Source organism: Danio rerio, chromosome 2, assembly GCF_052040795.2.
Source record: "Danio rerio strain M-AB ecotype USA chromosome 2, GRCz13ab, whole genome shotgun sequence".
Classification (NCBI taxonomy): Eukaryota; Metazoa; Chordata; class Actinopteri; order Cypriniformes; family Danionidae; genus Danio; species Danio rerio.
This window is the reverse complement of record NC_141022.1, coordinates 35,270,700-35,289,422: the sequence shown is the minus strand read 5'-3', so window position 1 is coordinate 35,289,422 and position 18,723 is coordinate 35,270,700. Positions and strand designations below refer to the sequence as shown.

Below are 18,723 nucleotides of genomic sequence, written 5' to 3'. Positions count from 1 at the left end.
TTCGGTGAAAGTTTAATGTGACTATTTTCAATTTCTCAAGGTTGCTTTACAGCATTGATATTGTAATGGAATAACAATTAATTCGGTTAAGTAAACTTCAGCCTTCATTTTGTTGTTCAAGCTTAAAACTAAATGAAAGACCATTGTAATCACTAGCACCGTCAGTAGCAACAGGCTAGTGCAAACATTCCATTGAAAATACTGGGGTAAAATAAACTGTCATATTTTAAAGACTTAGTATCGTATATCTAAGGGCAGTGAAGATTGCTGATTTTGAAAGAAATCTGATCTTAAATGTGACAATTTTGTAATGCTGCCTGGCTGAAAATTAAAAGTTCATGTGCATATAGCCCATTATTACCTTAAGGAGCTAAAAAATATTTTACATTATATAATCCACACATATAAATAGGGCTGTGCAATTAATTGAAAATCCGATTTCGATTTTGGCTTCTAACGATTATAAAAAAACCATAAATCGAGATAAACGATTATTCCATTATATTCCATGAATTGGGTTTACCCCCTTTCCAGTTGTAAACATTTGTTGCTCTTAAAAGCGCGAACTAAACCACATGCTACTGTGTGTGTGTGTGTGTGTGGCGTGCACACACAGTCAGAAGCATGCGGTCAGCATTCGGTCTCATTCGCACTCTGTGAGGAGCAGAGCATCTAAAGTCATCTTAATGTGAGCGCTTTAATGGTCAAATAGGTGTCAAAACGCAGTGTTTAGTGATTATTCATATTAACCATTGTTTGTGTTATAAACAAACAAGTTGAGGATCAAAAGACACGTGAAAGAGAAACAATTAAAGATCATTATTTATCAAATAACAAATGAAGAAAATCCCTCACTGCTCTTGACTGAAATACTTTTGTAGCTAAAGTGTTTTTCTAACAGTGAAGATGCTTAAAGCACAGTTTGTTTCATATTTTTATTCTAGTGTGTTTATTTTTCTTTCCTTTGCAGGGAGGAAAATAACTGTATACAATTGAAATATTAGCTCTACTGAATATTAGCAACCCTTTTCCCCCAATTTCTGTTTAATGGAAAGAATATTTTTTTTCAACACATTTCTAAACATAAAAGTTTTAATATCTCATCTCTAATAACTGATTTTTAAACTTATTTTATCTTTGATATGATGACAGCACATAATATTTGACAAGATATTTTTAAAAATACAAGCATTCAAATTCAAAATGCGATTCAAAGGCTTAATTAGGGTAATTAGGCAAGTCATTGTATAACAGTAGTTTCTTCTGCAAGACAATCGAAAATATACCTAAAGGGGCTAATATTGACCTTAAAATAGGTTTCAAAATATTTAAACCTGCTTTTCTTCTAGCCGAAATGAAACAAATAAGACTTTCTCCAGAAGAAAAAATATTATAGTAAATACTGTTAAAGTTCCTTGCTCTGGTAAACATCATTTGGGAAATATTTATTTAAAAAAAAAATTCTCAGAAGCGCTAATAATTTTGACTTCAACAGTAATCGTTTTGAATGATCGTGATTACAATTATGAACAAAATAATCCTACATATAGTTACATAATATTTTATAATAAGCTAAAAGCCAGGTTTGTTTTTGCCTGACAGAACTATTTATACAGATAGAAGTAGGTCTATAGAAGGATTTAATAATGTTTGGTTAACTACACTCTCTGTAAAAACATTACAGTAATAATCTAATATAATATATAATTCTGACATTTTGAACTTAATGTGTTACTTGATGTTTCTTTTTTAATTGTTTGCAAAATTGTTGTTACATAATTTTTTATATTCAGCACACTTTGAAAACCATCAATGCTGTTTGTTTGCCGAAGCAAACACCCATTGCCTTTGTAATGGACTATAAAGCCTTCTATTGTATTGCTTACACAGAACCTGCTCATTATCTCCATTAACTGTATGTTGCCATTGTATTACATTGTACATTCTGTTTTGATTCAAACTCTGCAATAAATAATAAAAAACAACAACATTAAAACATGTATGTATTGCATGTATTTCTAGACACCCGTCTTGTTCTCAGCAAGTGCAGTGTTTGAGTAACAGATGACAGCCATTTTCATGTGTTAGTCACTATGGGTAGGCGATGAGGCAGTCATGTGACAGAAGTCCTCTTTTTGGCAAAGGGACCTGACAGACTAGCGTAGTTTATGGCCATTTTTCCTCCCCCGCTCATTCTTTGTGTGTCTGTGATACTGTCCACAGGGTGATCTCTCTCTGTTAGAGGATTCCCTCATGGGGCTGCTGTGCGAACATCATATATCATACAGGCATTTATCAAAATTCATCTTACATTTCTCTGGGTATAGTCATCAACAGAAAAGCATTCAAGTGTGCTTCATGAGGTTGCAATATGTGTTAACATGTCCATGAACGGCTTGAAAATTAGAGAGGTCTAAGGGTTAAGAACTGTGCAATAATATTTTGTATCATTCAGCAGTAAGTAATACTTTGCTTGCTGTAGTAATTTTTATTAATAAGGATTGGTCTATGTATGAATGTTTATGATTTTTTGCATGACTTTTTAGTTGGTTGGCATAACTTAGATAGTTTACCCAAAAAGGAAAATCCTGTCATCATTTACTCACTCTTTACTTGTTTCACAACTTTACGAGATTCTTTCTTTTGTTGAACATAAAAAAAGATGATTTGAAAGAAGCTGGAAACCTGTAACCATTGACTTTCATAGTTTGTGTTATTCCTACTATAGAAGTAAATGGTGACAGGTTTTCAGCTTACTTCAAAACGTCTTCTTTTGTGTTCAACAGAATAAAAATAACTAATAAAGGTTTAAAACCACTTGAGGGTGGGTAAATATTGAGTACATTTTCATTCTGAGCAAACTATCCCTTTATGGAAATATAATAGCCTACATCCTTCATTCTGTTGTTTTCCAGATCTGTTGTTCAAGGGTTATTATTTCGGTGTTATGATAGCCTTTGACAAAATCATATAGATGATATAATGATGATCATTACATTTGTTTTACTGAATATGGTCTCCTTGCCCATAAACCATGCGCATGCTCCTTTTTTTGATTGCTAGATGTCAATATAAGTGCTGGCTATGCAGTGTTTCCATATATTGCTACAAAAACAAACATATAAAGAAAAAAGCAAGACCTAAAAAGCCCCTGAATCTTTGCATTTTTTTGTTAATTGGAAACAGAATCGCTAAATAAAAGTCAAATAATGCAATGCTTATAATTACAAGATCTGGCAACGTGGCGAAGCGGTGGCTATCTTCTAATGCTCATTGACTAATTCTGAATTTATGGATTTATTTAGCCACAAGATAGTAAATAATTCCTCATTCACAGAATACAGAAAATTTATGTATAGACTTATTTGCAAAATTTTAAATTGGTAAAACCTAATGTTTTTCGTCTGTTTTCAGGTTCTGCAGAAGTTGGGAAAGGCGGATGAGACAAAAGATGAACAGTTTGAGCAATGTGTGCAGAACTTCAAAAGACAGGAGGTAAGATGAGTCTGATCTATTGGGCGATGCTGTTTTTGGCTGGTTTATTGGCTCTTTGGCTGGTTGGTGTGCAGGATTGATTTTCCCACCAGCAGCAGCAGAGATCCACCTCATGCGTAAACAGTCAAAATCTCTATTCTTTTCTCTCACTCTGTGGTTAAACATCACTTTTAAATGAGAATGATAAATATTAGTGAAAATATGTTCATTCACTGTCTTTAGCTTATTTGAGATGCTAATAGGATTAAGACACTTTCTCTTTTGTCTGAAAAGTCTTTACAGTCTAAATGATTCTCATTATTGCCATCATTAAAACACTTCAATAGCAAAATACTACAAAGGCACTGCCACAAATATAGTTTTCGCTTTCTTTAGAAATATTTCCCTATTCTCTCTTTATTAAAAAATATGTGGACTAATGCTGTACACTTAAGCTACTCAACATCTAAATATATAATTGTGGGCGATGCAGTAGGTAGTGGTGTCGCCTCAAAGCAAGAAGGTCACTAGTTCAAGCCTTGGTTGGGTCAGTTGGCGTTTTTGTGTGGAGTTTGCATGTTCTCCCCACGTTTGCGTGGGTTTCGTTCGTGTTTTTCGCGTTCAGTTTCCCCCACAGTTCAAAGACATGCGCTATAAGTGAATTGGGTGAGCTAAATTGTCCGTAGTGTATGTATTTGAATTAGTGTATGGGTGTTTCCCAGAGATGGGTTGCAGCTGAAAGGGTATCCACTGCGTAAAACATGTGCTGAATAAGTTGGCGGTTCATTCCGCTGTGGCAACCCCAGATTAATAAAGGGACTACGCTGAAAAGAAAATGAATGAATATGTATGAATGCAATAAATAAAAATCTTATACACACACTGTCCATTCAAAAATACATTACAGTTATATACATATATGATAATAAATACTAGGGATTCACTGATATGGATTTTTAGGCTGATATATACAGATAACAAATAACACTTTCGATTTGGAGGCCGATAACTGATATATTAGCTGATAAATATAAATATTTCAAAATGCTTTATTTTTATACAGTAAAACACTGATTTTATTTAAAAACTTCTGAAAAGTTTGAACAGATCTTAGAATAGCCTATCCAAAGCAAAAAGAGCAATAATTAATACATTGCAAAGTGATTATATAGACCTATATTTACGATTTCATAAAAAAAAATCAGCATGCCAAAAAATAGATTATTTCTTTTTCTTTGCATAGCAAATTAACATGCAACTTGACTGTTGCATAAAAATAATAGGTCAAATAACAAAATGAGAGGAAGGCAATTTTGTTCAATGACATAATCTATTGGCTCAAAGATATCAACCTAATTTTGATATTGGACCATTAACGATAACATTAAAAATAGCATTTATCAGCTGATAACAATATGGCCGTCAATAGATTGTGCATACCTCATGAATACTAATAAAATGAATAAATACCATTTATTATTGTTCATTTATTTTGATTATATTACGTTAATGTTAATAAATAAAACTAAAGTAACTAAAATTCCATTTGCCAAGTATAGTCTAACAAAAAGTGCTTGATATGTAAATCTTAATACATTTATTTGAAAATATTAATATAGAATTTGATAGTTGATTTGGTTGATTTGGTCAGATAGTGACCTCTGTTAACATTTTTACATAACATGTAAATACATGTTAAAATAAACATTAAAAAAAATGTGTAAGTCGCATGGCATTTTAAAACAACATAATGGGCATTAATCACAGTATCAATAATTAGGGCTGGGCGATTAATTGAAAAGTAATCAAAATCGATTTTGCAGCCACATCTGATCTCGGGTCAAGTAGGACGATGGACCTATTCTTGAGCCTTGCTCTGCACAACACTGACGATGATTGGAAGTTGCCACAGAGATGCCTTGAAATGCATATTTTCCAATACACTAAAATTATTATTTACGTGAAAACATTTGTTTACAGAAGATTCAAGAAATGCACTTTTTAAAATATTGCTTACATTATATACAAGAGTTATTTTACTTATAAGAGATACTGCTTATTTTCTACTTTTTAATATGATACATTTTTTAAATAATTAATTTTGTTTCCAAAAGTGCAAGTTATTTATTTGTACTTTTTTTGATTTTTTGAAAATTTTTAATTAGTCAATGTGGGTTTTAATGTCAGTTGTTAACGTTGATAATCCTAGATAGTAGATGCGTAGTGTGTGTTCCCTTAAATTATTTTAAAATCAAGTAATGCAGCATTCATTCACAAATCTCTCACTTGTAATTTACTGTACAAAACCTGTCTGTGAACTATGAGGGCAAAAAATAAAATAAATAGATAAATAAACAAACAAATAAATAAATAAATAAATTAATTAATTAATAATATAATATAATATAATATAATATAATATAATATAATATAATATAATATAATATAATATAATCAATCATGAATCATAATCAAGTTAAAATTATCAATTATTCGAGATTTTGATTTTAGGCCAATTCGCAAAATAATTCGCAATAATAGCAAATATACCTGTTGTGATGAGTCAGAATGTTGTGATGGTTCCCTCTGGTGGTGCACAAGAGGGTTGGCATCGCCCTCCTTTACAACAATACCATAGTTCATATACACAGCTGTATAAATCATATTGGCCTAATTACTGCAAACCACCATTTCTCCTCCAGCTCAGTATTTAACACCAAAATAATTTAGTCTGAAATATGATTAGTTTAATGATTAATAAGCTATGCTATTAAATTTCAGGTTGAAATTAAATGTCTGTGAGGCCAGATAGAGTGAGAAGTGTGTAGTTCAGACATAAGTGTGTGTTTGCTAAGGAAATAGCAGCAGTCTAATCCCACCCTCTCCACCTGTCCTCACTAATCCTGATTAGACTGCTTTATGCTCCAGTGTGCCCGTGCTTCCAGAAACACTCTCCTCTCCTCCGCTCACCTCCAAACTTCTCCTCTCATTTAACCCTACATGCACACACCAAGTCGATGACTTTCTGCTCTGCACTTTGTCAAAGAGTGATGGGTGCTTTAAATAGAGCCATGCAGAATGAATTGGTTCGATATTAAATTTGCTTAGTCAGAGTTGATCACTACAACTGGAGGATACCAGTCACAGCCAAAACTGAACCCACACACCATATGCTGCCAATCTGGCTCATGAAACACTCGCTGAAGCAGAGACACGGAGCCATTAACTGCACTGAGATACCAGAGACATCAATTTTCAACATAAGGGACTGTGAAATGCTGTCAGTCAGATTATGGCTGAATGCAAAGCCCATTCCAGTCTGTTTGATGTTAAACAACCATATATTATTTATATATTATAAATGTAAATTAAATCTTTGGCGTATCCAGAATGTGACTGTTACATTTAAGCCTGACAAAACCTACTGATCATTTATTACCTAAAATAAATAATCTGCCCCAATTTGAGCAAAACATGTGCCTTTACAGGTCCCGTGAAGTGATTTGAAAACATCAACATTTTTTTTTTTGAGGTTTGACATAATCTTAACTGAAACATGAAGAGAGGGTGGGACATAGCATAGCTCCTCCCCTTTTAAAAAAACTGCCAATAGCGTTTTGTTTTATCACAGCTCTACCAGTGAGAGTAGTTGAGTTCAAGTGCATTAAATAAAAAGCAAATGTAAAGTGTCTTGAGGGGGCGGGGCATGTGAGATACTACTAGAGTGCATTTGATTGGTCAAGATTTGACGTGAATAAAACCGTTGATCCATTTAGACAGAAGTGACAAACTACAAGCTTTACATGTTTATATCCTCAAATTTTGTCCATGTTTTGAAGCAGACTAACTTATAGATATCCTAAAAACTAAAAATACTGATCCTAACATCTAAAAAACTTTGTTTTAATTTCGTGGGAACTTTAAAAGCAAACTAGCTGGTGCTTTTCAAAAGAGGAAGGGCCTATACATGCTATTGCAACAGAAACTATCAAAATCTCAAACAGACAAAATGTCAGAAATGACCAAAAGTATATTCAAATGTTCAGAGTCAGACAATGGTGGGGGGAAAATATCTACTTTTAATATGCACCACTGTTCACATACACTGGACATTTCTTAATGAATTAGTAAACACATTTATGTCATTCTGTGTTTTTCTGTTACTGCTATGTTTCTTTGTGGTGGCCTTTGCAAATAACCTTTAGAGTAAAATTGTCTTATCGTCACAAAAAAAACGTGAAAAGTCAGACTATACAGTGCATAATCCCTGTGCTTTTCTTAATTATGCTAACGGTAAGCATTTTTGGGATAAATCTAACGATATAGCTCTTGATAATGGTAACTTTTGCCAGATTAGCCTTACAGCATGTTAACAAGGATATTTTCATACAATATTTGACAATCTTAAGCGAAACATGAAGAGAGAGTGGTACACTGTAGCTCCTCCCCTTAAAAAAAAAACAGCCAAAAAGTGTTTTGTTTTATCACAGCTCTGCCAATGAGAGTGGTTGAGATCAAGCGCATCAAATGAAAAACAAATGTAAAGCATCTTTAGGGGGCGAAGCATGTCAAATACTAAAGAGCACTTGATTGGTCAAGATTTGATGAGAAACTGTAGAATGAGGTGATGGTAAACCATTTAGACGGAAGTGCAAGCTTAACATGTTTATATCATCAAATTTTGTCCATGTTTTGAAGTACACTAGCTAATAGATATCCTAAAAATGAACAATACTGATACTAACATCTAAAAAAACTTTGTTTTAATTTCATGGCACCTGTAAAAGAAAATTAGCTAGTGCTTTTCAAAAGAGGGGCCTATACATGCAACAGAAACGACAACACTTCAAATAAACAGAAGGTCAGAAATTACCAAAAGCATATTAAATTGTTTAGACAATGATGGAGAGGAAGAATATCTACTTATAATATGCACCATTTGCACTGGTGTTCACATACACTGGACACTTCTTAATGAATTAGTGAATACATTCATGTCATTGTGTCTTTCTGTGATACTGCTATGTTCCACTGTGGTGCAAATAAACTTTATAATAAAATTGTCTTACTGTTACAAAAAGCATGAAAAGTCAGGCATAATCACTGTGCATTTCTTAATTACGCTGACGATGAGTGCTTTTGGCATAAATCTAATGATATAGCTCTTGACAATTGTAACTTTTGCCACGTTAAGCTTACAGCATGTTAACAATCACATCCAGAATGGAAAAAAGGTAAAAATGTACTTAAATTTTCTGGGAATAAAGAAAGAGCACGAAGTGTTGATGTAGACAAATCATTGAGGAATAGCCTTGAACTGACCCTTGTATGTGAAGCAGTTAACCTGCAAAAATGTAGACAAAGGGGCAGTATTATTTAATAAGATCTACCTCCTATATTACAAGGGTCCTGAAAACAGAAAGCTCAGTGAAGAAAAAGGTTTACCAACACAACCCAAGTTACTGAGTTTTCTTTTTTCCACAGAAGACACATTTGTTGCACTTTAAGAAAAAAATCTGATTTTCAGAATTTTTCACCTGTAATATACTACACAAAATAATATGTAGTGGCACTACTAATTACAAACACTAAAATCTTTACTTAAAGCTTCCTGTGTGTTTAATTTCTCTCTAAGCAGATGTTGCTTTCATGCATAATGCTAACATATTTCAGATTTCTGCATCGAAAGGTACAATATTCAGCTGGATTAGATAGAGAAAGATTATCAAATCTAATAGAGGTTGCCATTTGGGCTTGCCAGTCTCCTTGCAGCCAATTGCTGTTTCTGGACTGCTGATCCTTGTGTGGAGTGTGGAGAATGAAATGACTTCCATCTGCTGCATTGACTGAATAGCTCATTGTGAGCATATCTTTTGTATGAATGGCTGCATTTTTCAATGCGACGCTGTGATTTCAGCACCATGGACAGCAATTATTTTCCACCACTTAGTGCTAGAATTATTATAGGGTGTGCAGTTTGAAGATTTTTTTTTTTTTTTTTTGAAGAGCTGCTTTTTATTGCAAAAATATTTTAAAATCATTTACTTTAAAAAATACAAAGAAATCAATATGTGGGGTGTTTTAATTTCTGCTTGTATTCTGTCCTGCTCAGGTCTCAATTCAAGAACTATGAAGCTTCCAAAAGAACATTAATCCACTGGCAAACTAACCCTACACTGCCAGATAACTAATGTGTGTCTTATGAAGCAAATCAATGTGTTTTTATAACAAAAATATTTCACATTTTAAATTATAAACTCCGATCCCTGATGCTGCCGAATGCACATTATGCGTGACTGACTTAAACAACATGAATGAATTATTAGGAACCCTTAATTTTTTTAGAGTGTAGTTTTTCAAGTTTTTTTTTTTTTGTGCAATTTTTGCGATCAAAATAATGAATTGTGTGGTGGTAATTCTCAGAAATTTTCTGAAAATTTAGCGATTAAATTAAAATGAATATTAAAAAGAGAATGTTTGATATATGATTATCATTCTGTCCAATTGCATTTGGTCCCTTAACAAGTGGGAAGCACATATGCAAACTGTTGTAATTCCTAGAGCATTCACCTGCTTTGGATGTAAATACCCTCTAATAAAGCTGACAGTTTGCAGTAAAAGCACATCTTGTTCGTTTCATTTCAAATCCATTGTGTTGGTGTAAAGAGCAAAAATTGTTAGAACCCTGTCGATGTCCAAATATATGGACCTAATTGTATATATACATATTTGCTCACTCACGCTTGACACTTTATCCGCATCTGCTTACTGCATAGGCTGCAAAACAATTTTCCTCCACATTCATGTAATGTTAGGACTGTGAGGGAGCAGGTGAGACGTCATTTTTCAAAAGACACTCAAATACATCACGTGCGCTGTGTATGCAACGTCTAGAAGTCACGTAAAGCAAATAATTGCAAACTGAAAGAAATAAAATTTTATTATATGTTTTAGAATTGTATGTTTTATGAGATTATTTACTTTTTTTGCAATTATTTTCCGTTTAAATTAAGAATTTTTCTTAAAATAAGAACTTTTTGTTGATTTTGCATTGTATTCAGTAATTGCAAAAATTGCAAAAAATTCAGGGGTCTGCCAGAAGGTCGCTGGTTCGAGCCTCGGCTGGGTCATTTGGCGTTTCTGTGTGGAGTTTGCATGTTCTCCCTGTGTTCGCGTGGGTTTTCTCCGGGTGCTCCGGTGAATCCTCTGGGTTTCCCAGTGAATGCTGTAGGAATTACAACAGTTTGAATATGTGCCTCGCACTTGTTAAGGGACCAAAATTAATTGGAAAGAATGAAAATCAAAAATCAAACCTTCTCTTTTTAATATCAATTTTAATTTAAGCCTAATTTTTCTGCAAATTTTTGGGAATTATCACCACAAAATTAATATTTTTAAAAAATCACACACACACGCACACACACACACACACACACACACACACACAAATACACACACACACACACACACACACACACACACACACAAAAACTTGCCAGTAATACAATAAAGTTCATAGCAATTTTTTATAGTGTGGAAAAAGAGCTCACAGCCAGGGTGAACTCAGCACTGCATGATCACACAAAGACAAGATGAAAGAGCTTCAGTAAACCCAGAAGAATATTCTAGATAGAAGTGACAGAAGCTTGACATAACTAGACTTGCACAGCATAATAAAGTACCTTCAAAAAACTTTGAACAGCAGTGTGCTTTTATAAAAGAAAAAAATCACTATTTTTCTTTAGAAATGATTGACTCATTTAAACTACCCTCACTATATAAAAGCCAATGTAATGTTATCATGGTTTATTACCTGGTGCGATGAACCAACAGTAAAACTTCTCTGTTTTGCTTTGATCCACAGTTTGAGGGCTCTAGGCTACAGAGGGAGATGAAGGCTTACATAGCAGCTGTTAAAGGTAAATCGTTGTAAAATCCACTATGCATACACACATGCTAGTACATACACGTGCCTGCTCTAGTCCACACTGAACTGTTTTGTTTTTCTGTTTTAATTGCAGGGATGCAGCAAGCCTCTATGAACCTGACAGAGTCCTTACATGAAGTATATGAGCCTGACTGGCACGGCAAGGATGATGTCATGACCATTGGAAAGGTAGCCAGAATTGCAGTGTTTTGTCTATAGCGCTTAATAACATGCATTTATACAGCAGGGGAAACAGAACACTGTCAATATTATAAAAAAGACATTTGTCTACTTCAGTAAGAGGTTAGTTGAGTTAAGAAGATGAGGGACATCATATAAATGACAAATGAAAAATGCTGAGTAATTGCATATGTAACACCACATCAAAAGAGCTTCTGAAAGATCAAGGATACGTGCTGATTTCTATTCACTGGTTTATATGCTTAAGGCAAGGCAAGTTTATTTATAGCACATTCCATACTCAATAGTAATTTAAAGTGTTTTACATAAACAAGAATAAAAGAAACAAGAAAGCAACAAAGAATAAAAATGATTCAAAACAGATTAAGATGTGTTAAAACAGGTTTTAAAGGAATGGAAAAAAAGAAAGACATGATAGTGTGATCTGTTGCTTGTAGTGCACTGCTCATTCAGTAAAGGAACTGCTAAACAGATGTGTTTTCAGTCTTGATTTTAATATGCCTAATGTTGAAGCACATCTGATCATTTCTGAAAGCTGATTCCAGCAGTGAGCGTAGTAGCTGAAGGCCAATTTACCCTGTTTTGACTGAACTCTTGGAATTTCTAATTTACCTGATTCTAATGATCTGAGCGATCTGTTAGGTTTGTATTCAGTGAGTGAACATATCTGTAATGTTTTGAGGTCCTAGGCCATTTAGTGATTTACAGACAAGTTGTAATACTTTAAAATCTATTCTGAATCTATTCTTAAGATCTGTCGGAAAAAATGAGTGAAAATTAAGCAAATGACCTTTGGCATTGTGTTCATTTGAAGATTGACATCTTCCTACTAAAGAATGCTCTGGGCTCTGTTTCCCAAAAGCATTGTAAGCCTAAGTACATCATAAAAAATTATCGCTTAACTGATATTGTTAAGTCCGGTGTCTCAAAAGCATTGTAACGTAACTAGCACTTGAAAATAAGTCAGTATGTACAGTACAAGTCCTGGAGTAATCATTAAAACACTACAGGAATTGAGAGAACACAGAGTTATGAGGTCACCTGCAGATAATTTAAAGATGATTTAATACTTTTCAAGTGAAGTGTGATTACATTCAAGATTTTGATACTTCATTGGATACTTTAATAGTCTTTTTATTGAATTTATAAATTAAATCATTAGAAATTAATGAAAAATTAGATAAATACATATCTGTATCAAAATTAATAAAAGAAGTAATGTAGGAAATATGATTCAAAGACCATGAAATGAAGGTATAAGCGCAAAAAATTCTGTTGATGACTTGCTGACATGCTGGAATAATAACATCCACGTATTGGCCATTTTTTAGGCAAGTTTTTTCTTCAGCCATTTCAGGTGCTAATCTTGACTGTCATTCCACAGCAGAGTCCACATAAGGTTACATTTCAGCACTTTGCAAATGGACAGCGACTCTTAAATAGCATGTAGATCTTGCATGTTCATGTCACATGCATTTTGAGAAACATAGATGGAATTGCGACATAACTTCGAGCGCTTAGAACAACACAACATGGAGAGCGCTCTTAAGAGCTAAGATACATTGTTTTCAGGAAGCACAGCACTGATCAGTTCTGGAGTTTAAGAAGTTGCAGGAGTTTTTACAATCCCTCACAACAGGGAAGGATTTGTCCTCAGTATCAGAGGCAAATCTAAAAATGCTGCACCTTTTGAAAATGGGGTCAAGTCACTGAGCCATTAAGGTCTATTATGCCGCCGATGCCTGTGCATTTCACAGGCGATTTATCATTAGATTCAGAAGGGGTCACGTCTGCTGGTCATATTAATCCTCGGGCTGTTTAAATTCCTGTACAGCAATATATAATAGCTGGCATTACCATAGATATGTCTATAACTGTTATTCAGAGAAAAGAGATGGGTGTTGTGACCTGTTTTGCTATTAAATAGAAACCACAGAATGTTTCATTTAATATATTTATTGGATTTTATTTCTTTTTACTTAAAAAACAGCATATATGTAAACTCATTCTGATATTCTAAGATCAATATTCTAATACTATTTTAGCTATATAATAATGATATTAATATTGACAATGAAATAATACATTATTTTATTTTATTCTAAATGTGCTATATTATTCATTTTCTTGTCGGCTTAGTCCCTTTATTAATCCAGGGTCGCCACAGCGGAATGAACCGCCAACTTATCCAGCAAGTTTTTATGCAGCGGATGCCCTTCCAGCCGCAACCCATCTCTGGGAAATGTGTTATATTATAGGCAACAAATTTTAAATAATTTTAATATGTTTTAATTTTGCTGTTTTTATTTTTTAATACATTTAATTTAACCAAAAAAAATAGTTCTGTCAAAGTAATACAAAAAAAAAGATTTACCCATCTCAAATTTTGAAAAGTGTGTATATAGTATAAATTGTGTGTATATAGTGTACAATTAACCTAGTTAAGCCATTAAATAGCACTTGAATACTAGTATCTTGCAAAAAAAAACTATTTAATAATTTATCATTGTAATGTAATGTGCGTTCATATAGCTTATTTATTGTGTATGGCCATACACCCAAAGCACTTCACAATAATGAGAGGGTTCTCTCCACATCACCACCAGTGTGCAGCATCCACTTAAATGATGTAACGGCAGCCCCAGGACAACAGTGCCAGTGCGCTCACCACACACCAGGTGGAGAGACAGTGATAGAGTCAATTCAGTGGATGGAGATGATTGGGAGGCCAATCAGGCCATAAAGGTTAAGGGCCAATGGAAGGGGTATGGCCAGGACACCGGGGTTACACCCCTACTTTTTACGAGATGTGCCATGAGATTTTTAATGACCGCAGAGAGGCAGGCCTTCGATTTAACATCTCATCCAAAAGACAGCACCCACTGACAGCATGGTGTCACCTTCACTTTAACTGGGGTATTAGGGCTTATACAGATCACAGGTTGAGTGCCCCCTACTGGCCTCACTAAAACCACTTCCAACAACAACCAAGTTTTCCAATGTGGTCTCCCATTCAGGTACTGACCAGGGTCAGCCCTGCTTAGCTTCAGTGAGTAATCAGTCTTCGGCTGCAGGGTGATATGGCTGAGGCAATAATATTATTAACAATTATCAGGGCAAAGACAGATGAAAAGAGTTGTTAGATATTAAAGAAATTAGATCTTTAAACTATTTTTTAAAAATGTTTAAAAATGTGTTGGAAAATCTGTATGTGTGTGTGTATATAAAGCTGTTTAACATTTAATAACACCTTTTTAACAGAAGAGAATGTTACATATGGACAGCTTTTATCTTGACAGTGATCGTAAGTTCATCTGTCAAACTGATGATTTCAGTAAACAAGAAAAAAAAAATAAATCAAACCTCCCATCTGTAAACACAGATGATGTGGTTTGAGGGAGTGAGTTATTAATAGTGGATAATGGCATATGTCATTTGTAGTATGAGAGTGAGGCTGTGACTCAACACTGTCCTCAGAGGGTTTCAATTTAATTTACCCAAGGACGCTCGTTTTTGTTTACTCGCACCTCACCGAGGGGGCAGAGCGATGATTTCAGCTTCCTGAGTCTGATTCGCATCCTCTGTAAATGAGTAAGGGCATAATTAGATTTTAATTTCCCTACTGGTGAATCATAAATCCAACACCTAAACTCATCTGTTAATGTTGCAGGAGCCGCAGAATAACATTTAAGCCAAGACACTGTGGGTGAATAGGGTTTAAATATTAATAGTCACCTTTATACTTGCCCAGTTGATTGATTTAAGAGTCACAAACATTTTATGTATCACAACTGTTCTAAAATGTTATATTTAACTATGCAAATGAGGTACTATTTAATGAAATATCGACATTTCTGAAAATGAAAAAAAAAGCTAAACATTATTTGAAGTCACGTTCAAAATTCTTCTCTTTTGCTTTTTTGTGCATGTTTTGAGTATTTCTTTGTAAAACACTTATTTTAAAAAAAGAAATGTAAATATTTTTGTGGAATAAAATGTGCACTTACTGGCCACTTTATTAGGTACAACAGGTCCAACTTGTTGTTAACGCAAGTTTCTGATCAGTCAATTACATGGCAGCAACTCAATGCATTTAGGCATGAAGACATGGTCAAGACAATCTGCTGCAGTTCAAACAGAGCATCAGAATGGAAAAGAAAGGTGATTTAAGTGACTTTGAAAGTGGCATGGTTGTTGGTGGCAGACGGGCTGGTCTTTGTATTTCAGAAATCTACTGGGATTTTCACGCACAACCATCTCTAGGGTTTACAGAGAATGGTCAGAAACAAAGAAATTATCTAGTGAGTGGCAGTTCTGTGTGTGCAAATGTCTTGTTCATGCCAGAGGTCAGAGGAGAATTGTCAGACTGGTCTGGGCTTATAGTAAGGCAACAGTAAGTCCTGTCTTGTATCAACGGTCCAGGCCGGTGGTGGTGGTGTAATGGTGTGGGAGAAATTTTTTGGCACACTTTGGGCCCATTAGCAGTAACTGATCATTGTGTCAACGCCACAGCATACCTGAGTAATGTTGTTAACCATGTTCATCCCTTTATGATCTTCTGATGGCTACCAACAGCAGGATAATGCGCCACGTCATAAAGCGTGAATCACCTTAGAGTGGTTTCTTGAACATAACAATGAGTTCACCGTACTCAAATGGCCTCCACAGTCTCCAGATCTCAATCCAATAGAGCACCTTTGGGATGTGGTGGAGATTTACATCATGGATGTGCAGCTGACAAATCTGCAGCAACTGCGTGATGCTATCATGTTAATATGGACCAAAATCTCTGAGGAATATTCCAGTAGCTTGTTAAATTTATGCCACTAAGGATTAAGGCAGTTGTGAAGGCAAAAGGGGGTCAGACCTGGTACTAATAAGGTGTACATAATAAAGTGGCTGGTAAGTGTGTATGTTTACTTATTTCAAACCTTTACTAGTTTCTTTCTTCTGTTGAAATCTAAAGATATTGTGAAGAAAGCTGGAAACCTGTAACCTGCATTTATTTTTCCTACTATGGAAGTCAATGATTACATGTTTTCAGCTTTCTTCAAAGTATCTTCTTCTGTGTTCAACAGCATAAAGAAACTCAAAGGTTTGGAACCAATTAAGGGTAAGCAAATAGTAAATTTTTATTTTGGGGAAAATGATGCCTTTAAAAGTGTATGTTGGATGTTTTCTTTAAACTGAAAAGCATCTTTATGAAAATCTCCAAATTTAGAAACTGACAGGTGCATGAAACAACAGTGTTTTGCGTGCAGTGTCTCTCCATAAAGCCTTGTGAAGTAGATTGTGTGTTAAAGCACTCACAATGAGGTGTGTTAATCCGGCTGATGTCTGTCCCGTCTCGTTTGCAGAACTGTGACGCTCTGTGGGAGGACTTCCATCAGAAACTGGTGGACTCTACCATCAACACGCTGGAAACATATCTGACTCAGTTCCCAGATCTCAAGGTGTCGTTCCACTCGTGAATTCATTTTAAATAATATATTCATATTTTCATGAGCTAAAGCATTTAGGCTGAAGCATGTGCCAGTGCTGTGAATAAGTCCATTGAGCTGAAGCATAACCATCGTAACCACAAGTGTTTTTCCCCCTCCAGGTGCGTGTGGCGAAGAGAAGCAGGAAGTTAATTGACTATGACAGTGCGCGGCACCATCTTGAGACTCTTCAGACTTCAACCATGAGGAATGAGAAGAGGATTGCAAAAGTAATTGAGTCTTTTTGCTTGTCCTGAACACTATGTGTAGTTGTGTACTACTTTTTTAACTGCTATCTTTGATTGAACCTGTGTCATATCTGTGTGCATGTAGGCTGAAGAGGACTTGAAAAAGGCCCAGAGGGTTTTTGATGATCTCAATGTTGGCCTGCAGGATGAGCTGCCCACACTTTGGGATAGGTGAGACATTTTAAGACCGGTTATTGCAATTTAAGGTTAAACACAGGGGCGTTTCTAGAGGGTGGCTAGTATCCCCGTCTCAATAACCTTGGTCACTCTTCAATATTTCATCAACTTCTACACTTGGAAGTGTGGATTAATGGAATAGTGACATTAAAGGGCCCATGAAACTAAAATAAAATGTTTTAGATTTTACTATTAGTTTTGTTCGTTTTTAGAATATCTATAAGCTAGCAAGAACCAAAACAGTGACGAAATTTGCTCTTAAAAGATATAAAATTGATATAAACATGTAAAGCTTCTAGTTTGTCATCTCTAGTATCTGGCATGCCTTGTCTACTTCAAGACGCTTTTGCTTTAAACACTATCTTTATGGATTTTAGTAGCTTTTAACCTGTACAACAAAAATCAAAACCAAACATACAAAATAATAATAATCATCATTAAAAATAAAACAATAAAAATAGAGAAAATGCAAATAATAAATAAAAATAATATTAAAAATATATAAACATATAAGTAAATGCATGTACTTACACATACAAGATAAAGGCACATCATATTACAACAACGATATATCAATAGCAGGTTATACAGAGAAAAGATTTGTGTCAGTTTCCTTCAGGAAACCTACAAAGGGATCCCAAATTTTGAAAAACTTTTCAGGTTTTCTCTTGACTATATAAGTTAATTTTTCTTAAGCCAAACAACAAGACAATTCCCACAACCATTGTCCAAAATGCAAGCTTTCTGTATTTTTCCAAAACCGAGCTATTGTAAGTTTTGCATATAATAAACAGGAAGTTAACAGTTTTTTTTATCTGAACTAGCAAAAGTGCTTGTAATAGAAAAAAATATATATAATACACAGGTTTGGACATTTTGGTATATCCTGCTTTAATGCTCCCAAAAATGTTCAACCAAAAGACACTTCCAAAAACAATGATATAGAGTTCATATCTCTTCATTACATTTTATGCATTGATCAGGAATGTTTGGATTCAGTTTGTGAAGTAATTCAGACACCTCACATTTGATGCGATTGTGATCAACCACTCTCACTGGCAGAGCTGTGGGAAAAGCTAAACGCTAATGGCTGTTTTTAAAAAAGGGAAGGGACTACACTATGCCCTGCCTTCTCTTCATGTTTAGGTTGAAATTACATCAAACATTGAATAAAAATGCACATTTCAAAACACAAGCCTAAACAACAAGCCCAAAT

General features: G+C 34.5%; 2 protein-coding genes across 28 annotated transcripts in view; both read left to right on the top strand.

The window, feature by feature from the left end:
* The window catches only part of lrrcc1 (leucine rich repeat and coiled-coil centrosomal protein 1), a 280,861-nt gene that overhangs the window by 34,868 nt on the left and 227,270 nt on the right, over positions 1 to 18,723 (top strand). The window lies entirely within an intron of this gene.
* The window catches only part of amph (amphiphysin), a 45,774-nt gene that overhangs the window by 6,301 nt on the left and 20,750 nt on the right, over positions 1 to 18,723 (top strand). For all 27 annotated transcript variants that reach the window (XM_087239044.1, XM_087239043.1, XM_087239039.1 and 24 more), the window contains exons 2-7: positions 3,415 to 3,495; positions 11,339 to 11,393; positions 11,496 to 11,590; positions 16,960 to 17,055; positions 17,205 to 17,312; positions 17,416 to 17,501. In XM_087239044.1, the coding sequence (XP_087095170.1) occupies positions 3,415 to 3,495; positions 11,339 to 11,393; positions 11,496 to 11,590; positions 16,960 to 17,055; positions 17,205 to 17,312; positions 17,416 to 17,501 (521 nt within the window). The remainder of the gene's footprint in view (positions 1 to 3,414; positions 3,496 to 11,338; positions 11,394 to 11,495; positions 11,591 to 16,959; positions 17,056 to 17,204; positions 17,313 to 17,415; positions 17,502 to 18,723) is intronic.